General features: G+C 42.4%; 1 protein-coding gene across 1 annotated transcript; it reads right to left on the bottom strand.

Moving 5' to 3' along the window:
* Positions 1-1,653: 1,653 nt before the first annotated feature.
* On the bottom strand, positions 1,654-4,494 carry uqcrfs1 (ubiquinol-cytochrome c reductase, Rieske iron-sulfur polypeptide 1). The gene is made up of 2 exons (XM_076090886.1): positions 4,225-4,494; positions 1,654-2,739 (listed from the first exon to the last, which is right to left on the bottom strand). Exons 1-2 carry the CDS (start codon positions 4,433-4,435, stop codon positions 2,129-2,131), a joined length of 822 nt encoding a protein of 273 aa, XP_075947001.1. The 5' UTR covers positions 4,436-4,494; the 3' UTR covers positions 1,654-2,128.
* Between the last annotated feature and the right edge of the window lie 20,030 nt (positions 4,495-24,524).

Genomic DNA, 24,524 nt, shown 5'->3' with positions numbered 1-24,524 from the left:
GCCTTTACACACTGGGGCGGGTTTTTTGTGTGACTCATTTGCACGTCAATATATTTTTGGAACTGTTTTTGTCATGAGTACTTTCGCATAGAAGGCAAATATTACACTGCAAAAACGCTTTTTCTGAGCTTTCGCACCGCGAATAAAGGCATTAACCAATCATGTTGTGCTGAATTGGTTGAGTTGGCCTTTATTTATAAATCAACAACATGGAGGCTCTGCCGTCTGAACTAAGACGAACTCTCAAACTTGATAAAGGCAGCACAGACCAGATTCACTCATTCCGTTCTTAACTTTCACAATAAAGGCCCAGACGTAGAAAATTCTCAGGCGAATATTTGGCATTTTTGTGTTGTTTTTTAGTCACGTCCCGGTCTGTAAAGTGGCAATCTTGAATTTAAATAAATGTCTGTTTAGTCACTATCTATCGCATGGCCCACTGATGAAAGTATTGCAATATTTATAAATTTGAAGGATTAAAAACTAGGTGTCTGTGGTGACATGCCTGGAAAAAATGCTGTATTCGGGGCCGTTCACAGAAACAAACACCAGCTGTGCCGCTTTCACCCTTTTATCCAAGGAACTTCTCCATATATTTACCATAAATTGATAAAATAAAGAAAAGATTTCTGTCAGCTATAATAGGTTGTTGCTCATCACATGACATGCAGTACGCACTGCAGTGTTCCAAAAGTTGAAGCATTTAATCCCACAGCCCTAAAAATGAGGCTCTTTGGAACGCTTGCGCACCGCAACCATGTTGCTCTCGCTTTTGAGCGGGCCTCCCGGCGTCTGTGCATTTGGGGGCACAAAAAATGCAACATGCGAACGTCCCCCAACTGTTCTATATTGTATGTAAACACACAAACAATGAAACTATGCACACGATTCTGAAAAATCATACGTATTGCCACTTAAAGTGAAAGTAGCAAAAGCACATTACTGTTACAAGTAAAGGTTTATCATTCACAATCTTAGGAAAGTAAAAGAAATAAAGTACTAGCACCAACTTATATACTTTAAGGACAAAAAGTAAAACTACTCATTATGCACAATAGCCCTTTTCAGTAAAAAGTCAAGTTTATTTTTGGATTATAATTATGGATGCATTCATGTGTTAATTACTTTTATGTTGTAGCTGGTAAATGTGGAACTCATTAAATTGACTATATATTTTTTGATAGTTTAACTTATACATATTGATACTTGATTTACATTTTGTATTAATAATCTGAATCTGCAAAGTGACTAAAGCTATCAAATACATTTAATGGTACAGAATTTGGTTAAGAAGTATAAAGTGGCATTAAGTGGAAATACTCAAAAAAAGTACCTCAGAATTGCACTTAAGTACAATACATTCAAATCAGCGACCCGGCCCGGATCCGAGTACTTGACCCCAAAGTCCAGTTTGTTTGATTAGTGTGAACATTTTGGCTCGCTCAGGTATGGTCATCAATGATCTCTGTAATTCATTCCTAAAAAGCCCACCGTCTCTCTGCAACGGACAACATCACTTCAAACCAAACACCTCATGTCCTCACAACATGACTAACAGGATATGTGATGCGGTTTGCCAACAGGCCAAGAACTAGTATTTCACTATTTTGAATAATGACATTATTTAAGCAAAGAAAGGCTTAACACTGGATGCAGGTTGTCAAATAAAATAGAAATCTTTATTAACCAGGCCTCAACACAACATTTGTTCTTTGCAAATTAGATGAACTATAACTTAAGAGTAGCAGGTGTTTTCATTTCATGTTGACGTGACCTTCAGGGGCGGGAAAAGAAGAGGACGGCATCCTCCAAGGGTTCGCCTATTTAACTCGGATGCCATATTGTAAATGATTTGCATTTAAAAGCAGCATTATGTAAAGTAATCAGAGGACTAACAACATCCGTCATGTTCACTGAGTGAAACACACTGCAGCATAAAAACATCTCCACATGTACCAGTTGTTATTGATGTGAACAGCTGGCAGAAGCAACAAGACATGAACACAGCATTATTACACCTCAACGTTTCCTCCAATGCATCACTATATTGAAAAGATGTCTACCACACTGATGCTGCTGACAAAGTGAAAGCTGTTGTACAATGAGAGCTCAGTCTGAGGAGTGTGATTTATCCAACAATCACAGTGTCGTCGTCTAGAAACTCGTAGGAGGGAACCTCAAGGTTGAGGGGGGCGGGGCCTTTCCTGATGCGGCCCGAGGCGTCATAGTGAGAGCCGTGGCAGGGGCAGTAGTAACCTCCGAAGTCACCAGCGTTGGCGATGGGCACACAGCCCAGATGTGTGCACACCCCGAGGACGATGACCCAGCGGGGGTTGATGACCCTGTCGTTGTCGTGCTGAGGGTCGCGCAGCTCTGCCATGTTCACGCCGGCTTCTGTGGCGATCTCCTTCTCTGTGCGATGACGGACAAACAGCGGTTTGCCTCTCCACTTGAAGGTCATGTTCTTGCCTTCAGGGATGTCGCTCAGCTTGATTTCGATCTGGGACAGGGCCAGGACGTCAGCCGAGGCGCTCATGGAAGAAACAAACTGAGTGACCACCGTCTTGGCAGCGTAGACGCCCACCACGGTTGTGGCACCGGTGACCAGGTATGAGAAGGTTCTTCTGGACTCGCTGCTCTCCTGGGAGGACTTGCTGGGGTCGAGCACATCTGGGCGCCTGTAGTCAGAGAAGTCTGGTACCCTGACATCTGTGTGGGCAAATCGGACTCCTGCACAGCCTGCAGACGAGAACAAACGGGTCATCAGTTAGACTGCATAGATCACTTAGAGTGAACACTAACAAAGTGCTGCCAGTTTAGTCGGGGAGTGTGCTGGAGCAGCTCAGATATATGAAACCTTCACTTGTCAATGTATACAAATGTCTGCATTTATTGGCAATTGACCTTAAATGTTTTTTAAATTATGCATTTCATTTGCGACTGACTGATCAGATTAATTCCAGGTTAATGAAAGCAGCTGTGCCAAGATCAGACGTGCCGATATTTAAACTTTGACGACAGGTACGTAGTGTGTTTACACCATGTAATGTAGCACTTGCCAACTTTCTCCATCAGCTGTGCGCTCAAGATCAGACTGGAGACGTACACACTTAAAAGATGGGTGAGTAATATGCTTTCTTCCAACATTTGTACTTTTTAAACAGAAGAAAGACTTAATATTGTAAACTTTTGACTGGTTATGAAACAACCTCAATTTAACACGGAAGCCTCTATATGACCTTCATAAAAATTAGCATCAGCAAGAAGATTAGCCATTTCTATATAGATATTCTTAATGCTCGTCATCGGTGCCACTGGGTCGGATTCCGCACAAAATCACCCAGGTCAAGTCCTTCAGCTCAGGCTCCAGCAACCAGCCCACCGTGGACGGACCCAGATCAAACAAACATGTAAAACAGACTAGAACCTGAACTATATGTCAATGTGTCTGAGATCTCTCCAGTGGATACTGAAACCATGACAGAGCCGCAGCACAAATAAGTATCAGTTGCAGCCCTATACACACCGCTTCATTAATAATGTAGTGGACGTGGTCAAATAATGATATAATTGACTTGATATGTTGTTGATTTGATCTTTGTCCGAACTGCAGTCAGAGCCTGTAGCCACCAATTTATCTCATCAGCACAATATTCGACCACAGTAACATCCGATCTGGTTACAGCCATTAGTACAGTATTTCTAAGATACCAGACTTATGAAAATACTATCCACCTTATACCACTGCCCTTGAAAACACACAATGACATTAACGTTAGCGATCACACTAAAAGTCACATGGGGACATGGAACCGGAACACCGGCTAACGTTACGGTTAACGATACTTGATAGACGGAAGACTATCCGAGCTCCATAGTTCATGTTTCGACCCACAACGTTGCCGTCAGTCCAACAAACACGGAATAACAGCAACGTTATACACACTTTATGTTGACCTCAAGTGTAGGGCGCCCTAAATTAGGCTAACAAGATGCTAGCTAACAACCTGGAAGAGCCTGCAGCTAACGTTAGTCAAGCTAACTAAATTATGGCCAACTCACTCCGTGGTGTTTAACAGGGATAAATGTGACTTGATATCACATTTCAGCACACACATAGGACATGACGTTAGACGCAAACTTTCAATACACACGTTTAAACAACAGAAAGTTGACTCAGCTAAGTTACCTAACGGTAGTAAGGTGAGCCAATGACAGACTTACCATTAATGCTAACAGTCACAGCAGGCCCCGTCTTTGGGCTTTGACCGTTGAGCGATTCGCGGCAGAGGAACTGTTTTTTCGGGTCCAACAAAATCTTCTCTCCCTTCACAACAACCCCAGGTACCAGAGCTTTCAGGGGACCAGCGACAGCAACCGCTGTAGCTTGCATGTAAGGGGAAAATGCCCCAGACCGGGCAGCAAGAGACATCATGTTTACGGCGAACTGCTGCTACGACGACCTTGCGCTGTCTTGACTGGTGAGGTAACAACCTGACGTAACCAAGTGCGTCATTACGTGCCCACGTAATGATACGTAATAGTGAGAAAAAAATAATAAGGATTATTTATTGTCATTCTACAACACTGGATTACATAGTATACCTATAACTAGACAACAACAATTATATTTTCTTCCTACAAAAAACATTATGAATATGTGGCTTTAACGTGAGCAGTCTATCTATTGTTGAGTTCTTTCGGGTGAAAGTGTTTTGAAGATATATCAAAATTGTGAAGTGAAGTGAAGAATGAGCACCAATAATCCAGTGGAGCTTCATGTTTTTATGTGTCCATACACATGGTGGGGCATCTCCTCGCTTTTATTTTCTTGCTAACACTACCAAAGTGCCACTAATGATATTGTCACAACATGTGCAGAAGACTTTTGGAGAAGAGATTGTATTCCTCATACACTTCAGCTGTGGGTTGTTTGGACTGGAAGACTCTCGGTCCACCTTGTTCAGGAAGGTTCTTAATTGAGTGACATTGAAGCTCTATTGTTAGTTCAGGAAGGAAGACAAACATTTTGCATGCTTAGCACTGAAGTGTATTTCTCATTCATCCTGCCATTCTATCTCGCTGCTGCTCGGGAAAGAAGCCCCTCGATTACAATTCTCCCCGTAGAGTCCGAGCGCCAATTACTTTCTGTCAAGACTTTAACATCACACATCATCTGTTTATAATAAACAATTATCATTTACTTGTCTCTTCTGACTGAAACAAAGTATCTAATTGGCAGCCACAAGAGCTGGTCTAATTCTCTAAATGCTAAGGAAAGGTGCTTCAATGCTTCCTTTCTTATGTCCTTCAGCATAGGGTACACTGAACAGTCCCTGGACAAAAGGAAAGGAGATAAAGATGTCCCACAATTCCTTGCTGCAGCAACATTTCAAGCGGAAACAGACCCATGTCAATAACTGGCAACATAGCCTAGTGTAAGTGCAGTTGGATGCTGTTAGCACCATGGTTATCTTTATGAATTACCCTTCACACCTTGATTTCATGCCGTTTTCCATTGAGGTCAAGGAAATGTTGATATGGGAAGACGTAGGGCATCTTTTTACATTTTTTGACAGCAGCCCATGTTAGCAGATCTAAAGGCAAAGCATTCCCAGAGAGACTTGTTGTCTTCTGCAGGTGAGCAGCCTGTGTGGCTGTGCAGGGTCCCAACATGATGCAGGAGTAACTGAACATCTTTTACAGGCTGTGCTCAGACTTTCATTATGATGGGAGACTAAAGGATTCTGGGTATATCCATTGTGTTTTGGTCCACTGGGAGTCAAAGTAATGCTCTGATTAACTTGTCTTTGTATTCATCAACTGTTTTGTATTTTCATCCATTTTCTCTTTTTGTACTTTTTGAAATATCTTTCTATCAATTTCATGTTCCTCCTCCTGCTGCTGGAGAGAACCTTTCGTATCCTGTATTCTGTGGTTGATTAAACATGTTGTAATTGGATTCCTGCATTTTTCTAGATAGATTCTTTTCACTTATATTGTCAGATACAGTAGATTTATATTATCAGTTTTTGTATTCATTACGTCATCCAGAGTAGGCTGTTGACACCACGCCCGTTTAGGGGAAATACCCTGTGCAGTGGGCAACAGTGTTAACAGAGGAAGTTAAAAAATGTCTCCAAACTTCTACTTTACACAAACCGGTGTAAATGAAAAACACTATAATGAAGAGTTGCTGTGTCGTTAGTTACACCAAGAATAAATCCACACACCCCGATCTCCCATTTATTCCTCTGCCGTGTCCTAAAATAGACAGAGGGGTTTTATGGCTCCAAGCTATAGACTAGATCAGCATTGCGTCATCACCAAGGCTGTGCTCCCTTTTGGGGGAAAGATGCAGAAAAGCGGGTTGACCGAGGCTTTTACACTGACGTTTGAGGCACAGTGTGGTAAATGGCTAAATGATGCTAGTTAGCTTCGAATGATGGATATCTATCGTTAGCTTGGGGGGCTGCAGTAGCCTACAGTCATACAGTATAGCAGCATCAGACTGTCATCTCCAACTACATATCAGCTAATTGATCAAACAGTTCGCTATTAAAAGGTTGGTTGTGTCCAAACAACGCCTAACGTGATTCTATCAGTAATAGTTAGTAATAGTTAGAGCTTCGATGTCTGGATATCTGGCCACGGTTTTGGACAGGAGCAATGAAGGGTCATGAAAGCGAAAAGCTCAATTTATTAAGGTGTAGTGGACGCAAAATATTCATTCGACATTTGTATAAAAGCGACATTTGTTTAACAAGAGATAAATGCATACCAACTTGTTTTCAATCCACACACGTCAAATTGCATTGAAATCTGTAGGATCTGTTTTCTGTCCTCTTAAAAGGGGCGTGGCCTTGACGTTTTGCATACGTGCGGGTATTACCAGTCCAATGACACGTCTTTAGAAGGAGGAGCTAACTTTTTGTCTTGTGGACTGGAACGACCTAAAGCACGTCGTAACACATTTTAATTTTGAAGAGTTATTCAGTGAGTGACTGTTGTTGTTGGACGTGCCTGGTTTCCAGGCACGTCCAACTGGGAAGAGATCCCGGGGAAGACCCAGAACACGCTGGAGGGATTACATCTCCCAGCTGGCCTGGGAACGCCTCGGGATCCCCCAGAATGAGCTGGAACATGTTGCCGGTGAGAGGGAGGTCTGGGTCAGCCTGCTTGGCCTGCTGCCACCGCGACCCGACCCCGGATAAGCGGAGGAAAATGGATGGATGGATGTTGTTGTCCTTTCCTGTTCATGACATGTTACAGTGGCATACAACAGGACGTCTTGTTGTTACTGTTCTCCATAACAACAGTGAACAGCACTCTGTGTAACAGCAGGTTAGTCCACATAAACCTGTCCCACCTCAGGCTTCTCAAGTCCCCCACAAGTACATGTTGTTCCTCAAACACAGGAACAGCTAAGGAGTGAGCCATCTTGCTTCCTTCTCATCTGAGGTCACATGCAAAACATGTAAATCTGATATTGTGACAGCCCTACTTCACACAGTGTTCCTATGTACCTACATGTATCATTAAGTAATGTACTGTAATCAGTACTTGTACTTGTTAGTCCAAATTATTGCACTAATACTGGAAAGAATAACAATGACTGTGAGCCATAGTCTTTAGTGTTACTAAAGTCAATCACCCTGCTGACCAAACCCTGTTGTCGTCTGACTTGTTCTTCAGCTGCAGAACCTTGACTAGTGTTTTCACTGGTCTCACTGAATCTGTCCTCTGCAGCGACATGCCACCTGCCACTTTAAATGCATTGATTGGCAATCTTGAAGCATTCTGATGCTTCTCTTTATGGGTATCTTAATTTATTGTCTCTGAGCGTCTAGGTTTGATATTTATGTAAAGCGGGTCGGGAACAGTCCGTCGCTGGCTGCGTCATGACGTTAAAGGATAATTCCACAGAAATGAAAACGAGTCGGGACCCTAACCTGACCCTAACCTCACCCTAACCTGACCCTAACCTCACCCTAACCTGACCCTAACCTCACCCTAACCTGACCCTAACCTCACCCTAACCTGACCCTAACCTCACCCTAATCTCACCCTAACCTCACCCTAATCTCACCCTAACCTCACCCTAATCTCACCCTAACCTCACCCTAATCTCACCCTAACCTCACCCTAACCTGATACCTCAGGATGGGAGATGACAGCCACCCAGAACCACGCCGGGCTGCTCTGCTCACTGGACCAGGCCGACCAGTACAGCACTCTGGGTCATTTTTTTCCTTTGCATCAGTCCAAATTGTACAGTAGCCCACCGGGAAAGCCCCTTGTACACTAGCTGGCAGTTTAACAAAACTATTTCAACAAAAAATAAACAGGCATCCCTCCATCTATGCCTTTGCTTTGCATGTTTAAAGTGCATGCAAATGATATTCCATCTCAACAATCTTTTATTTGGTATTAGTGTATTTTTGAGTTTTTCTTAACATTTTCTGCTTTCATTTTTTTTTGGTGTATTTTGGCTTCTTGTGTGTGGAGTGTTTACTGACACATCTGCTGTATAGGAAGCCTCCCCGAAGCGCTCTACAGGGAGCTGCTATGAACTTCCTGTCCTCTCCCCTCTGATGTGGTAGCCAGTGAAATCTAATCCTGTAAAGAGGTAATCCCGCAGGGCTTTAAGAAGACGTGCTAAATCCTTGTAGCCCCACTAGATGCTCCACACAATTCATAACACATTAAAAAGCTGACAGCTTCTCCTCTGACCCTCCCGCTTCAGTTGTCCGACTGCCTGCTGAAGTATTATTCTGGCACAGCTGGACTCCACTGAGAGCACAGGGATTACATCACCACTGCTTTGCCACGACTATCGTCTGTTCAAATCCCCAAAGAGGCTGATGTCCATGTATAAATTCATATTTAAATTCACATGCATGCTACACACACAGATGTATATATGGTCGTTGACGACCTCCAGTCATCTAAAAATAATATCAATTAAAGCTGCGAGCAGCATTGATCGGGCCCTCGCAACTTCACGCACGTCGAGGGTACTGGCAGGACTCATGCATTTCTGTGACCGTCATACACTGCGTGCACGAGTTAGATGATATTTCCTGCGTAGACCAGAAGCGTAGCAAGATCATGTTGCCAGGTCTTAAGCCTCAAATGTTTTGAGTGTACCTCTGATACAATCATAAATGTAAGCCTTTAAAGATCATTAAGAAAATTAATGTGTGTGAATGCGCTTCAGTGTTTGTAACATAACAGACTGTCAGTTTACTGTGATGGGGTTCAACTCCCTGCAGTGTCCTGCTGATTGTATTTGGATTTACATGAAAGTTAACAAAACAGTAGTGTCATTTGCTGTTACTTGAACACTTTAATTTAACACTGTTTTCATTTTAAGTTCTTCTGTAACTTTAGATTGTAGTGTGAAGCATTCATTGTAATGTTTAACCTGATTGTCATGAAGAAGCTCTGGACAGATCATTTATACTAATGCCCACTGACATGGTTTGAAAATCCACTGTTATCTAACGTTTGCTCTCCAAGCATCTTAGTTTACACATATTTAGATCAGAGAAGTCTTTTTCTCATGGTGTGCCCACAAACCCTTTCAATAAGTTCCGTGTTTGGGCCGCTGTAATTATAGAATCCTGCTTACGTCCGTGCTTATCAGTAGGTGGCGCTATGACAATGAGTTAATATTGGCATGCAGAAGTCCTAAAGCCCTGACAGTCAACAAGCATGTCAAGTTTGGGACAGTTTTGACAAAGTACAGTTGAGTTACAACAGCTTGATGGATGATGGTGAACCATATAAAATGGCCATCACACCATATCCACGTCGTTCGATGAAACCTAAAGCTTTTAGTAACTTTAGTAAGCTTTAGTAAGATTTTAGTAACTTTTAAATTCTAAGCTGATCGGATTAATTCCCTAGGAGGAGTTCGTAGTACAGCACCTGGAAATGGAAAAAAACACGAGAAATTCATACAAAATTCTAAATAGTTCACTTCCAGTTGGGTTTAGAGCATGGACCCCTAAGACTTTTTTTTAAGTCTACATGTGATACATCTGCTAACCAAATTTTATACATCTAGGTGAAACGTACTGCGAGGGTTGCATTGTCGACATTTTTTAGGGGGCGCTATTGAGCCGATTTGCCACTCTGAACCAATAAAATCATATTCTGTAACTACATTTCGGGCTTGTAATCTGCTTGCCAAGTTTGCTTATGTTTCGAGCATTTTTAGCCTCTCAAAATTACCTTCGTTGTTAACGGCGAAGACTGCATCGCCACGGCAACGGCGTTCGACGAAACATCAAAAGCTTCATGAACTGGTATTATGAACTTCTTACATTTGTGTGGAAGTAATTTGATGTTGATTTGATTTACCTACTAAGAGAAACAAGCCAAAGTATAAAGCCTTTAACTTTCTGTTACCAGTAGGTGGCGCTATGACTATGATTCAAAATTGGCCTGCAGATGTCTTCAGGCCGGGAGTCTAATCAAACATGTGCAATCTGGTAAAGATCTGATGATGTGGAGTTGAGTTACATCAGTTTATTCGTTCATGGCGAAGGATCGAAATTCGCCGAGCCGCCACGTCGCCGCCCTTCAAGAACTTCTTACAATCTTCACAATGAAGCATTATCAAGGTCTTAAGGCTGTTCTGACAACATTTTAGAGGGATCTGATTAATCTGTAAGGAGCAGGATGTCAAAGTACACAACTTACAACTTCCAGTTGCCACTAGGTGGCGCTATTACTATTATTCTAAATTGTCATATAGATGTGTTCCGGGTCAGGATGTTATGACATATGAGAGATTTGGAGCAGATTCGACAATGTACGGCTGAGTTACAACAACTTCCTGTTTCGCGGCGAATGGTGTTTTTTTGACGCCACGCCACGGATACATAGTTCGATAACTTTTTGATCTTTGAGTAACTTTTCACTGCCAAGGTCTCAAGAGCATACTGACCAAATCTGAAGTTGATCGGGTTAAATCTCTAGGAGGAGTTCGTTAAAGTATGACGCCTTGAAACGGTCCAAAAACGTCATAGAATTAAAAATGGCCGACCTCCTGTTTGGTTTAGAGAAAAATTCCTAGAGGATTTTTTGTGCGTCTCATCACGATCCATATTCCTACCAAATTTCATACAGCTAGGTGAAACCCGATGTTGGGGCTACTCAATAGGGGGCGCTATCGAGCCAATATTTCATACCGCAGCTGGACACCCCTATCAGACTGCAATTTTCGCAAATTCTGGCTTGCGTGCCAAATTTCACAAAATTCCCAGTATCCCAAGCACCTCCTTTTTGCGATGAAAGCGGAAAAGTAATAATAATAATAATTAAAGCTGCAAGCAGCATTGATCGGGCCCTCGCAACTTCACGCACGTCGAGGGTACTAGCAGGACTCTGGCCATGCATTTCTGTGACTATCATACATTGCATGCATGAGTTAAACGGTATTTCCTGGTACTGGCAGGACTCTGGGTGATGCGGCCATGAATTTCTGTGACCATCATACACTGCGTGCATGAGTTAGATGATATTTCCTGTGTCGACCAGCAGCGTAGCAAGATCATGTTGCCAGGTCTTAAGCCTCAAATGTTTTGAGTGTACCTCCGATACAATCATAAATGTAAGCCTGTTAAGATCATTAAGAAAATAAATGTGTGAATGCGCTTCAGTGTTTTTAACATAACAGACTGTCAGTTTACTGGGATGGGGTTCAACTCCCTGCAGTGTCCTGCTGATTGTATTTGGACTTACATGAAGGTTAACAAAATAGTAGTGCCAATTTGCTTTTACTTGAACACTTTAATTTAACACTGTTTTCATTTTAAGTTCTTCTGCAACTTTAGATTGTAGTGTGAAGCATTCATTATAACGTTTAACCTGATTCTCATGTAGAAGCTCTGGACAGATCATTTATGCTAATGCCCACCGACAGTGGCTTGACAACCACTTTTATCTAATTTCTGCTCTCTAAGCATCTTATTATGCACATATTTAGATCAGAGAAGTCATTCTTTTCTCATGGTGTGCCCACAAACCCTTTCAATAAGGTCAGTGTTTGGGCCGCTGCATTTATAGAATCCTGCTTACGTCCGTGCTTATCAGTAGGTGGCACTATGACAATGAGTTAATATTGGCATGCAGAAGTCCTAAAGCCATGACAGTCAACAAGCATGTCAAGTTTGGGACAGTTTTGACAAAGTACAGTCGAGTTACAACAGCTTGATGGATGATGGCGAACCATGTAAAATGGCCGTCACACCATATCCACGTCATTCGATGAAACCTAAAGCTTTTAGTAACTTTAGTAAGCTTTAGTAAGATTTTAGTAACTTTTAATCGCTAAGGTCTTTAGATTGTTCTGACCAAATTCTAAGTTGATCGGATTAATTCCCTAGGAGGAGTTTGTAGTACAGCACCTGGAAATGGAAAAAAACCACAAGAAATTCATACAAAATTCAAAATGGCTGACTTCCGGTTGGGTTTAGAGCATGGTCCCAAGAGACTTTATTTCAAGTCCACATGTGATACATGTGCCTACCAAATTTTGTAAATCTATGTGAAACGTACAGCGAGGGCTGCTTCGTCGAAATTTTGTAGGGGGCGCTATTGAGCCGATTTGCCACTCTGAACCAATAAAATCATATTCTATAACTACATTTTGGGCTTTTAATCTGCTTGCCAAGTTTGCTTATGTTTCGAGCATTTTTAGCCTCTCAAAATTACCTTCGTTGTTAACAGCGAAGACTGCATCGCCACGGCAACGGTGTTCGACGAAACATCAAAAGCTTCATGAACTGGCATTATGAACTTGTTAGATTTGTGTGGAACTAATTTGATGTTGATCTGATTTACCTACTAAGAGAAACAAGCCAAAGTATAAAGCCTTTAACTTACTGTTACCAGTAGGTGGCGCTATGACTATGATTCAAAATTGGCCTGCAAATGTCTTCAGGCCTGGAGTCTTATCAAACATGTGAAATCTGGTAAAGATCTGATGATGTGGAGTTGAGTTACATCAGTTTATTCGTTCATGGCGAAGGATCGAAATTCGCCGAACCGCCACGTCGCCGTCCTTCAACAACTTCTTACGATTTTCACAATGAAGCATTATCAAGGTCTTTAGGCTTTTCTGACAACATTTGAGAGGGATCTGATTAATCGGTGAGGAGCAGGATGTCAAAGTACAAAATGTACAACTTCCAGTTGCCACTAGGTGGCGCTATTACTATGATTCTAAATTGTCTTATAGATGTGTTCCGGGTCAGGATGTTATGACATATGAGAGATTTGGAGCAGATTAGACAATGTATGCCCGAGTTACAACAACTTCCTGTTTCGCGGCGAATGGTGTTTTTTTGACGCCGCGCCACGGACACATAGTTTGATAACTTTTTGATCTTTGAGTAACTTTTCACTGCCAAGGTCTCAAGAGCATACTGACCAAATCTGAAGTCAATCGGGTCAAATCTCTGGGAGGAGTTCGTTAAAGTATGACGCCTTGAAATGGTCAAAAAACGTCATAAAAGTCAAAATGGCCGACTTCCTGTTTGGTTTAATGAAAAACTCCAAGAGGATGTTTTGTGCGTCTAATCACGTTCCACATACCAACCAAATTTCATACAGCTAGGTGAAACCCAATGTTGGGGCTACTCAATAGGGGGTGCTATCGAGCCAATATTTCATACCGCAGTTGGACACCCCAATCAGACTGCAATTTTCGCAAATTCTGGCTTGCGTGCCAAATTTCACAAAATTCCCAGTATCCCAAGCACCTCCTTTTTTGCGATGAAAGCGGAAAAATAATAATAATAATAATAAACAATCGAATAACAATAGGTCCTCCGCTCCGACTACGTCGGTGCTCGGGCCCTAATAATAATAAACAATCGAAAAACAATAGGTCCTCCGCTCCGACTACGTCGGTGCTCGGGCCCTAATAATAATAATAATCAATCGAATAACAATAGGTCCTCCGCTCCGACTACGTCGGTGCTCAGGCCCTAATAATAAACAATCGAATAACAATAGATCCTCCGCTCCGACTACGTCGGTGCTCGGGCCCTAATAATAATAAACAATCGAAAAACAATAGGTCCTCCGCTCCGACTACGTCGGTGCTCGGGCCCTAATAAACAATCGAAAAACAATAGGTCCTCCGCTCCGACTACGTCAGTGCTCGGGCCCTAATAATAATAATAATCAATCGAATAACAATAGGTCCTCCGCTCCGACTACGTCGGTGCTCAGGCCCTAATAATAAACAATCGAATAACAATAGTTCCTCCGCTCCGACTACGTCGGTGCTCGGGCCCTAATAAACAATCGAAAAACAATAGGTCCTCCGCTCCGACTACGTCGGTGCTCGGGCCCTAATAATAATAATAAACAATCGAAAAACAATAGGTCCTCCGCTCCGACTACGTCGGTGCTCGGGCCCTAATAATAATAATAATAACAATAAACAATCGAATAACAATAGGTCCTCCGCTCCGACTACGTCGGTGCTCGGGCCCTAATAATAATAAACAATCGAAAAACAATAGGTCCTCCGCTCCGACTACGTCGGTGCTCGGGCCCTAATAATAATAATAATCAATCGAATAACAATAGGTCCTCCGCTCTGACTACGTCGGTGCTCAGGCCCTAATAATAAACAATCGAATAACAATAGGTCCTCCGCTCCGACTACGTCGGTGCTCGGGCCCTAATAATAATAAACAATCGAAAAACAATAGGTCCTCCGCTCCGACTACGTCGGTGCTCGGGCCCTAATACTAATAATAAACAATCGAAAAACAATAGGTCCTCCGCTCCGACTACGTCGGTGCTCGGGCCCTAATAATAATAATAATCAATCGAATAACAATAGGTCCTCCGCTCCGACTACGTCGCTGCTCAGGCCCTAATAATAAACAATCGAATAACAATAGGTCCTCCACTCCGACTACGTCGGTGCTCGGGCCCTAATAATAATAAACAATCGAAAAACAATAGGTCCTCCGCTCCGACTACGTCGGTGCTCGGGCCCTAATAATAATAATAAACAATCGAAAAACAATAGGTCCTCCGCTCCGACTACGTCGGTGCTCGGGCCCTAATTACATTCGGCCTTTGATCATGGCCTCATCCTGGAGCATTTATGACTACAATGCAGATATAGTTTGAGTTACAAAACTGATGATTTGAATAGAGAGATCTAAAAATAAGCAGGAAAAAAGTGTTACAATAAGGTTTAAATTATGTCTTTTGTGCCATTTTTTCTCTTTTGTGTTGTTTTATTCTTCAAATCTTTAACAATTCAACTCAAATCAAGCGATTGCTGACATTTGAGCAAAATTAGATCTGGTAGCAGAACACGCTGGAGGGATTACATCTCCCAGCTGGCCTGGGAACGCCTCGGGATCCCCCAGAATGAGCTGGAACATGTTGCCGGTGAGAGGGAGGTCTGGGTCAGCCTGCTTGGCCTGCTGCCACCGCGACCCGATCCCGGATAAGCGGAGGAAAATGGATGGATGGATGGATCTGGTAGTATTTTCATTTAAAAGAGAACAATCACATGTTTCCCTGCTTATGCAGGTTGGGTTTATTTGTACCAGATGATTTGTGAGAGACTGTTCATTTAGCAAATGGCAGATGGACATACCTCAGACGTACGAGCGTGCAGTGCTTCTCACCAGTCGAGGACTGATTCACTCAGATAAGAGCTGCAGTCGCACCACACTCCATTTAAAGGAAAAAAACATAAAAGAAAAATCCATTTTTGGCATGTTTTTAGGAATGAAATGTTCTATAAATCAGGCTGTGAATGATATATGAACAATCCCCTCTGTAATAACCTTGAGAATATAGTTAGGAAATAAATTAAATGATTAATCTCACAGTGCCACACAACAACAGTGTGGCACTGTGACCAGTGTCCAAACCTCTGAGGGAAGAAGGGGACAATGTCATGGCTGGATAGATATTTACTGTTTGACAACCGTTCGCAATATTATTGAGCAGGAATCTTGCTAGCATGACATCAGCTTTCTGGCTCATAGCTGACACGAAATATCTCCTGTTGCCAAGTTGTATCTAAGGTCTGTCCTATTTACTGGAGCACTAAACAATGTTTTAGTTGCACGAGAGCCTTATGGTTTAATAAAACCTCAGGGTTACCAGGGAAACGGAGTGAATGGCTCGTGAAAAACTTTAATTTTGGTTGCAAAATGCATGAAAATATGAATAAATGGTCTTAACCTATATTTCTTTGGCAAGTGACCATGGTATAAGTGCGATAATGCCCTTCGAGGTGTACATCATCAGGAATTAATAGACTTCATGGAGGCAACGGCCCTCTGGACATTTAACAGGTTCATGTCATTAACTATTGTAGAATATGTCTATTTCTCTGTGTTTTACTAACCACATCGGTTGTGATTTGTATTGATGTGCATCAATGACTAGTGGTTTGGGACAGAGTATGTTCTGCTGACCACACAACGTAGCTGAGGAATTCTGGACCCATGCTAATGGTGTCTACTTGGTGCATCAAGGACCAAACCATCTCCCACTGCAGTCTATGTCCCTGTGTCCTCAGCAGACCCATCATGATTCTATACCCTGGATTTGGGCAGCTGATACGGATCACTGACACTCGGGAGCCCAGTTTCTAATCAGACAAGCTGCTGTACATTTCCTTCACAGTTAATCCCTGTTCTGCCATGCACCTGTGAACTGGAGCCTAGACTCCCCCATCAGCTGGGCTGTTACAATGTTACAAGTAATCCTTAGGTGTGACGTATAGTCCTCAGAAATCATTATCCATGAATGACTAATCATTTACTTCTCATTGGCAAAGTTGATTTGTGATTCCTTTTTCTTTTGGCTGCAGGTCATCTGGTGTACCTGAGTAAGTGCATACAACCTATCCTGGGACATGTCAACCTGACTTGGGACAGCGGTAAGAAAACCAACGATTGAGAAAATACAATACTAAGAAATCGAGAGGACCTTGAATAAGCCAACTTGATAGTCAGGTACGGAGCTGTTTAAGTAAAGGATAGAGCAGCCATTCCTAAAAAATAGATATCTGAGAGTTATGAATATTCTGTCCAGATGCAAGAATACACATTTTTCAAATGCTACTCTAAAATGTATGTACAGCACTGACTACGCAACCAGACATGATATATCAGGGTCTCTGCAGGTGTCAGAGAGTTAAATGTAAGATTTCTGAGAGATGTACCAAAACAAAGCTCAGAGAACAGAGGCTATTAACGTGGGCTTGATGTTCTATCGCAGATTGAAAAATGACTCAAAATGCCAACTGTTTAAAATAAGCCAGAATCTTTCAAAGCAAAATTGGAAATAGAGTCGACCGTTTGGGACAAATGTATTGCCTTAGCAGAAACGGAGGTGCTAGGGTTAGGGCTGGCGGAATTCCAGTTGCTACAGCGGTGGCGGTCTGTCTCCAAAGCAGACTTCTTCTCCCAGTGAAGGGGTGTCCCAGCGGCGGGGAGTGAGGCGGAGGGACTGCGGGGTGTAATTCTTGTCTCATGGTCTGATAAACAGTAAATCCATCAGATTCAGTACCCATGCTATATGAGCTGCTGTAGCAGTGTCATATTTGTCGACACTGCATTGAGGCTTTTGTTATACAGAAGTGGGCGTGGTTTCATCTCTCAGCCCCTTGTCCACAACACACACTTACCCCTTTATTCCCTGCTCAGGTAGACATTACTGCACTATATCTTTACATACCAAACAGTTGTTTTCTGCTGTATTAATGCAGTATGGCTGTGATTTGGTCTAAAAGTGTCATTTATTAAGCAACACCAGATTATGATAGTATTTGTTTATTTCATTTATTTGGCTCCGCAAACACAAATACTTCTGCAATTAAACATGTTCCTGTATACACGGAGGAGCTGGGCAGTCTAGGCCTATAGCAGCATAACACCGAGCTGGTCCAAGGCAAACCTGAGCCCTCACAACAGGCGTATTCAAAGTCCTAAGCCTACTCTTAATGTGGATGTCTAGCAACTCATAATTAAATAAATGCAAATAATAAAATCATTTTAATGTAAAAAAAAGCAAATAATGTAATCAGCACATAATATAGGAAACCCATGAGCACTTAACGGCATAACAGTTTTGTTAATGTAATGATATAAGGGTTCCCATACTAAATTTAAAAAGCCTTTTTTTAAAGGTGGTACATCTGATATAGATATTTTATATGAGTACTAGTACAGCAGCAAAGAACTATTGTCTATGTAAAGATATAGTGGAGTAATGTCTCCCTGAGCAGAGAATAAAGTTGCTCTATTATTTAACCATTTTTTTATGTAATAACTTATTACATTATATCTATAATAATAGAGCCCATAATATATATATATCAAATGTCAGTCATCTTGATAGCATTACTCACAAAGCACAGGAACATATTTGAGAGATTGTGTAGTATAAATACATTATCTCAAATGATCTCATATCCCACAAACAGCCATCACCTCTTGCTGAAATGAACCACAGGAAGACTTCCCCTCTTCCATCCTCTCGGTCTTTATAGATTTGCCACATAATACATTTCTCCCGAGAGCTAAGGGCACCTTCAAAGGCACTTCCTGTCTGAGACGTGGAAAGCCTCGGGATGTAGAATTGAGTTAGCAGTCGGACAGGGAACCACAGCAGGGATTGCTAACTATGTGCCGAATGCCCAAGGGAAGGAGGTAGAGTGGGTCGGGGAAATGGCTGCAAAGGGGTAGACAACTTTTATTGCTGCTGTGATTCATGGATTATGGGTTTTTAATGGTTTGCTGTATACGCCTGCAGATTTTTCTAGGGGAAAATAATGTGTATCTTACTGCATGGCTAAGGGGGTGCAAATAAATATGATGCCTCTATTTGCCTTCTTATGAGGAAGTCGACCACGCTGTCCCCGAGTTTCTCTTATTAGCATTGAGAAGAGCTGATGACACAGTCTTGATGTATTTCAAAATAACAGATATTATGCACCATTTATGAGCAGTGTGATGAAATATGTTGGCTTTGCTGTACATCAGGGGTCTGTAGTTTATAGTCCTACCATGAGCCAGTTTTTCAGCATTGTTTATTGTGGGCCCAACATTTTACAGATGTGGTGTAAATTCCAACCCTGTCGGCAGAAAAATGTTGGCATTGTACATTTCAGCAAGCCACAGAATACGATGAATGATGACCAAAAATACATATCATGGATACGTTTCATATCTGCCTTGTATTGCAGATTTGCACGTTTGTTTGACCAATCCACCTCTGCTCAGGTTAATTCAAGAGGTACTTACTTTGTTAAAAAGGAGTGGATTTATTAGACTTCATTTCAGCACCATCTGCTGCTCCGATAGTCTCTCTTCACATTACAACAGGCTTAGAGGTTACAGGGTCATGTTTCTCAGGATGCGCATCACTGTCATCTACAAAAGCTTTATGATAAATCATGTAAATGTTTGGATATAAACTTTGAAGGTTAAAAATAATTTTTGCCCAGATGCCTTTATTTGCTTACCAGTGCCGTACATTATCAGTTAATGCAGCAAAACAAAGCTCCACATAACAGTTCATTTGAAGAGGTGACAGTGGAATCCATTCCATCATGACAACGCTGCATGTGACCACCATTGCAGATGATGATGCTAAACTCCCAGCAGTAAACACACGGAAGAGCATGTTTCTGGAAACCACCTTCTCTTGAGCCAACAAACTGAGCAGATATTTGTCCCAGAGGCTGCTGCAGATGCAGCGGCAGGAGACGAGGAGGGAAGTCTACCAGCAGCTCAGTCCGTCTTTCATCCACTCAGTGGGTCTGTTTTTATAATCAATGGTGCGTAACGGGGCATGCCATCATGTTCATAATTACATTATGATGACTTATAAGTTAGCATGTTTTAGACAATCATGGCCAACCACATTCACTTTGTTCATCCCATGTAAACACAGGGCTGTCCCCATCAGGACATCCTGTTGAACGAGAGGTGAAAGACCTCCTCTGCAGACTGAACTGATGACCCAATCAATAAAATGCTGAAGAAATATTCATTGTTACAATCAAATAGTTTCTGAGAGAAATGTAACTTACTGGTTGTATATGCAAATCAAATGATCAACTGATAACATTTGATCAGCGTTACTTGATACTTCTACTCCACTACATTCAGAAGACATTTCTCATTTCAAGGGCATCAAATACACTTTGTTTCGCTCCATGGCACCAAGCAAGTAACTCCAATGTACACCCACCACTGTCATTACTAAGAGCAGAACATGCTCCGGTACTGTGACGGGACATTGTTTACCTTTCACTTAACATTTGTTGGGAATAACATAGCCTCAAAAAGGGGGCACCAATATGTTGGGAACGTAAAGGAGCGTGTTTGGGTTATCAGCATCTAAGAAACTAAATTCTTGACATCAATAGAATTATTAATGTCAGTAACAATTATTAATGATTATTAATAATAACGGGGCACCACCCTGCAAACAGGGACCAATAACCAAACGATAAACTAAGTCTCATAATTAGTGTTCAATCACAATGTCAACAGTCTGAGTACTATTACACATTCAGAGTGGAAGTGAAGGTTTAAGTTCGAGCACAGACCACATATACAGCTATCATCACAATATACATGCACAAAGTAATCACAGACAGCTGCTCTTTAAAATATAACAGAGTTTATTACGTTATAATACTAATGATCTAGTCAACTAATATCTAAACTAACAACAACTATACATTCATGAGCACGCTATCTAAAATCAACAGACGAAAGGGGGGGGAGTGTGTGTGTGTGTGTGTGTAAGGAGGAGGAGCGAGGGAACAGCTCAGCGACGTATGACGTAGTTGGGACGTGGTGACGTCTCTCATGCGCGAGACTCAAAATGGCGGATATCCAACAGGAGAACCGGCGTCTAGTGCCGGTAGCCGTTTAGCACGTAGCTACATTAGCTCAAAGCTATATGTGTGTGTGTGGATTAGTAAAAGAGAAGGGAAAGGAACAAAACAAAATGAAATAAAACAAAAGATTAAGATCCTTCACTCCGCGCTGGAGTACGGAAGATTGCTCTCTCAGCCAGGGGAGCAAGAACCGCGACTCTTTGTCTCAGCCGGCGGTTCTGACCTCCTGAACTGATGAGAAGCAACTTCGACCTCACTAGGCGGCTAGCTCAACACAGATCACGGTAGCATGAAATACACTAGCTTCTCCACAACCCCAACGATCTCAGCGACCGTTAGTGTCGGCGATTATTAAGCATACACCACGTTATAACAATGAACAGTACTTTAAGCACACAAACAAGATAAGATAAACACAAATGAACTCTCTCTAACTCTGCCCAGACTCTATTTTGCCTTATGGTACGATGCAATCGTGGTGATTGAGGGGGGTTCTTCTGGGGGGTTCTTCTGAGCTTCGATGGGCTCAGGCAGCGCGGCTGCGGGCCGCGGGAGGTGTTCTCTCGGTAGGAGAGACTCGCTGTCGTCTGGATAAGGGATTTTCGCGTCCTTATGGCCGGAGCAAACGAGGCGCTTGGTGGAGAGTGGAAGTTCTCTCTCTCTCTCTCTGAAGAAGTCTTGCTTCTTCACTTCTGCAGGAATAAAAGGGTTCGCTTCGTGGATACGAACAAAGATAAAATAGACAGTTTGGTGAATTCGGCCAGCGAATATAAACTGTTAGACCTAGGATTTGGTTAAAAAGGGAAACAACGTTGGTGTGCTCCCTAGCTCGACGGAGGTCGAAGGGAAAAAGCATTGAGGTGGGGGTTGCATGTAGTTTTGTAGAACAGTGGCTGAACCACAGGGGTCCTGGGGTGTCTTGGCTCTCGGCCAATTAGATTGCAGCGCTGCTTTCAGGTAACTTCAGGGACACATTTATTTTGGGGGGAGGAAACTCACACCCTAATGTGAATTTCTTCAGAGTTGGAGTTTGGTGCTCAAACTACAATCAGGATGAAACCTTTGCTTGCAAAAGGGAAGGCCTGACTCTCTTTGTTCCACAGCACATGTCGAAGCCATATAGTCAGATCCCAACACATTTAACCTTAGTTATTCTAAGCTCAACCGAGATGTTTTTCCTAAACTAAGTGGTTATGTTGCCTAACCTATGATATCGTGTTTTTGAATGATCTAATCAGCCTGATTAATACACAGTGCGCCGCTTACTATATTTACATTGGGCTGCAATAGTAAAATGCTGCTCTAATATTAATGCTCCAGTACTGACAATCCAAATGTCACATAGAGTCAGATATCACTCACAGTAGTCTTGCGACACCAGACAAGTGGAGATTTCAGCCTACCGGATGTCTGAATATGCAAAGTTCTTGGGAGAACAGTGGCGAAGACGTGGCCGAGATTATTTGGTACTTTTAAGAATTTGAACAGCAGCAACAGTAAGTGAACTGTCTGTGTGTGTGTGTGTGTGTGTGTGTGTGTGTGTGTGTGTGTGTGTGTGTGTGTGTGTGTGTCCCCGTTAGAGCAGCAACACCAGCGTTCTGTGTTTACAAGCACACAACTTTTACATGTCACAGCCTCAATATGAGCGGCCAGTTCTTCAGTTTCTAGTTGAGCATTCAGAGACTGATTCGAGGGTGAACAGTCTCAGGGACCACAGGGACGAACCAGTACTTTTCCTGCTGACACTTGAAGTATATTTTGCTGACAATACTTAATCTTGAATGCAGAACATTTAACTTGTTATGGACTATATTTACATGAATGTATTGGTACTTAAGTAAAGTATCTGATCACTTCTTCCATTGCTCAAACATTAAAGTTGTGATTAAAGTTATATTCTCCTTGCTTTTTATGTGAGGAAAATAAACCATAATGATATTGCAGCCATCAGGACATTTTCCCACATGTCAGAGGCAACACATTCTCACTCCTAACAAGTCAAATACTGACGGCTGGTCAGGTTCCACGAACAGCGGTCTCCTTGTTGACAGCGCTGGGCTTGTTTGACTCACACAACCTCACATCAGCCCTACGCAGACCTTTACACTCTGTATTCTGTCTGTTTCTCTGAGCGTCTAGTAATGATGCCGTTTACATTGGAGTCAGTTGAAAGCTCTTACCGATGCTCAAGGATACCTCGGTGCGTCAAACTCTGACGCTGAGGGGCATTGACCAAGTGTCGGTGTTTGGGACTGAGAACAGGTTGTCAGAAAGGATCAAACTGTTGCTTATTTGTAGAGACAGTGTCTAATATCGAATTATCTGGGTTAGCGGCTGACTGACATCTTATGATCGTTACAGACACACTGTCAACTTCTATAGCCACCTACAGCACTCCTTATAAAGTATATATTTATAAAGTAAACTGTAGTTTACTAAAAGTCAAAAGTAGATCAGTTACAGAGCGGCTCGGGCCACATGTTTCGGTACCAACCCGACCCGAGTCCGAGAGAGTAGGAACCAAACCGACAGGCATTCTGTTTTTTAAGCTGAAGCCCTTACGCCAGGCTTTAACAGACGTACTTGGTCTATGCTCCCAGCCTGAGTGACATCGAGGGCCTCCGCTCCCACGCTCACCTGGCTGCTGACGTCATGGGTGTCGTCCGCTGCTCCTACCTCCACATTGTATCCCTCAGGGACACGACCAGTATTCTAACAGCATTAACTTGATCTCTGCCTTGTGTGCATTTAATGACATAAAGATATCAAAGAAATTTGCAATCAAAAACAAATCAGCTTTTGTGCATTGGTCCAATTTTTTAAAGTCTCAGTACTGAATTGCAGTTCAGGAAAATGATTTATTACTCTAACAAATATAGGTTAAACTAAGAATAAACTGAAACAACATATAGGGCCCCAAACAAATGAAGAAAATAATCTAAAAGTGCTGGCGAACCCGAAACAAAATAAACAAAGAAACAACAAGACATTTACTAATCTAGCTGCCTAGAATACAGCAGAAACAGGAGAAGGACGACGCAAAGCTTCACAAATGATCACACGAAGAACAAACAGGTTTGGAGGCCGAGGACGGAGCGATGTTGCTGTCACCAAACTGCTGAAACTCAAGCATTTAAAAGGCAAGAGGTGATGGATGGACCAGTCAGCAGCAGACACACTCCAGGCCGAACCCACGACTCCAGCCAGTCAGACAAAGGCCCACATTCTCAGCCCACATTCTCACACAAAACATAGAAAACTACATACAATTCAAAATATGGCCGTGGACCGTAACAGTAGTGTAAACAGGAAGTATGTGTCAAAGGCGGTTGAAGCTAAGGAGGTAGAGTGGGTTGTCCTTTAATCACAAGATTGGCAGTTTGACCCCCGGCTCCTCCTGCCTGCATGTCGAAGTGTCATTGAGCCAGCGAGGAGGGAACATCACTATGCGCGCTACCGTAAACCACCACGGTGTCATCCATCATCGCACATTACACACTGCCCATCTCCTCAAATTCCTGCACACGCTACACAATATGCTCATCGCACCAGACCAGATGGCCCACAGGTACAGTACGATGTCACCTGGGGCAACGCAAGT

The sequence above is a fragment of the Anarhichas minor genome, unplaced genomic scaffold (genome assembly GCF_050575085.1).
Source record: "Anarhichas minor isolate MPS153535 unplaced genomic scaffold, ASM5057508v1 ptg000013l, whole genome shotgun sequence".
In the NCBI taxonomy this organism is placed as follows: Eukaryota; Metazoa; Chordata; class Actinopteri; order Perciformes; family Anarhichadidae; genus Anarhichas; species Anarhichas minor.
The sequence above is the reverse complement of the archived record's forward strand: the minus strand, read 5'-3'. Positions and strand labels throughout refer to the sequence as shown.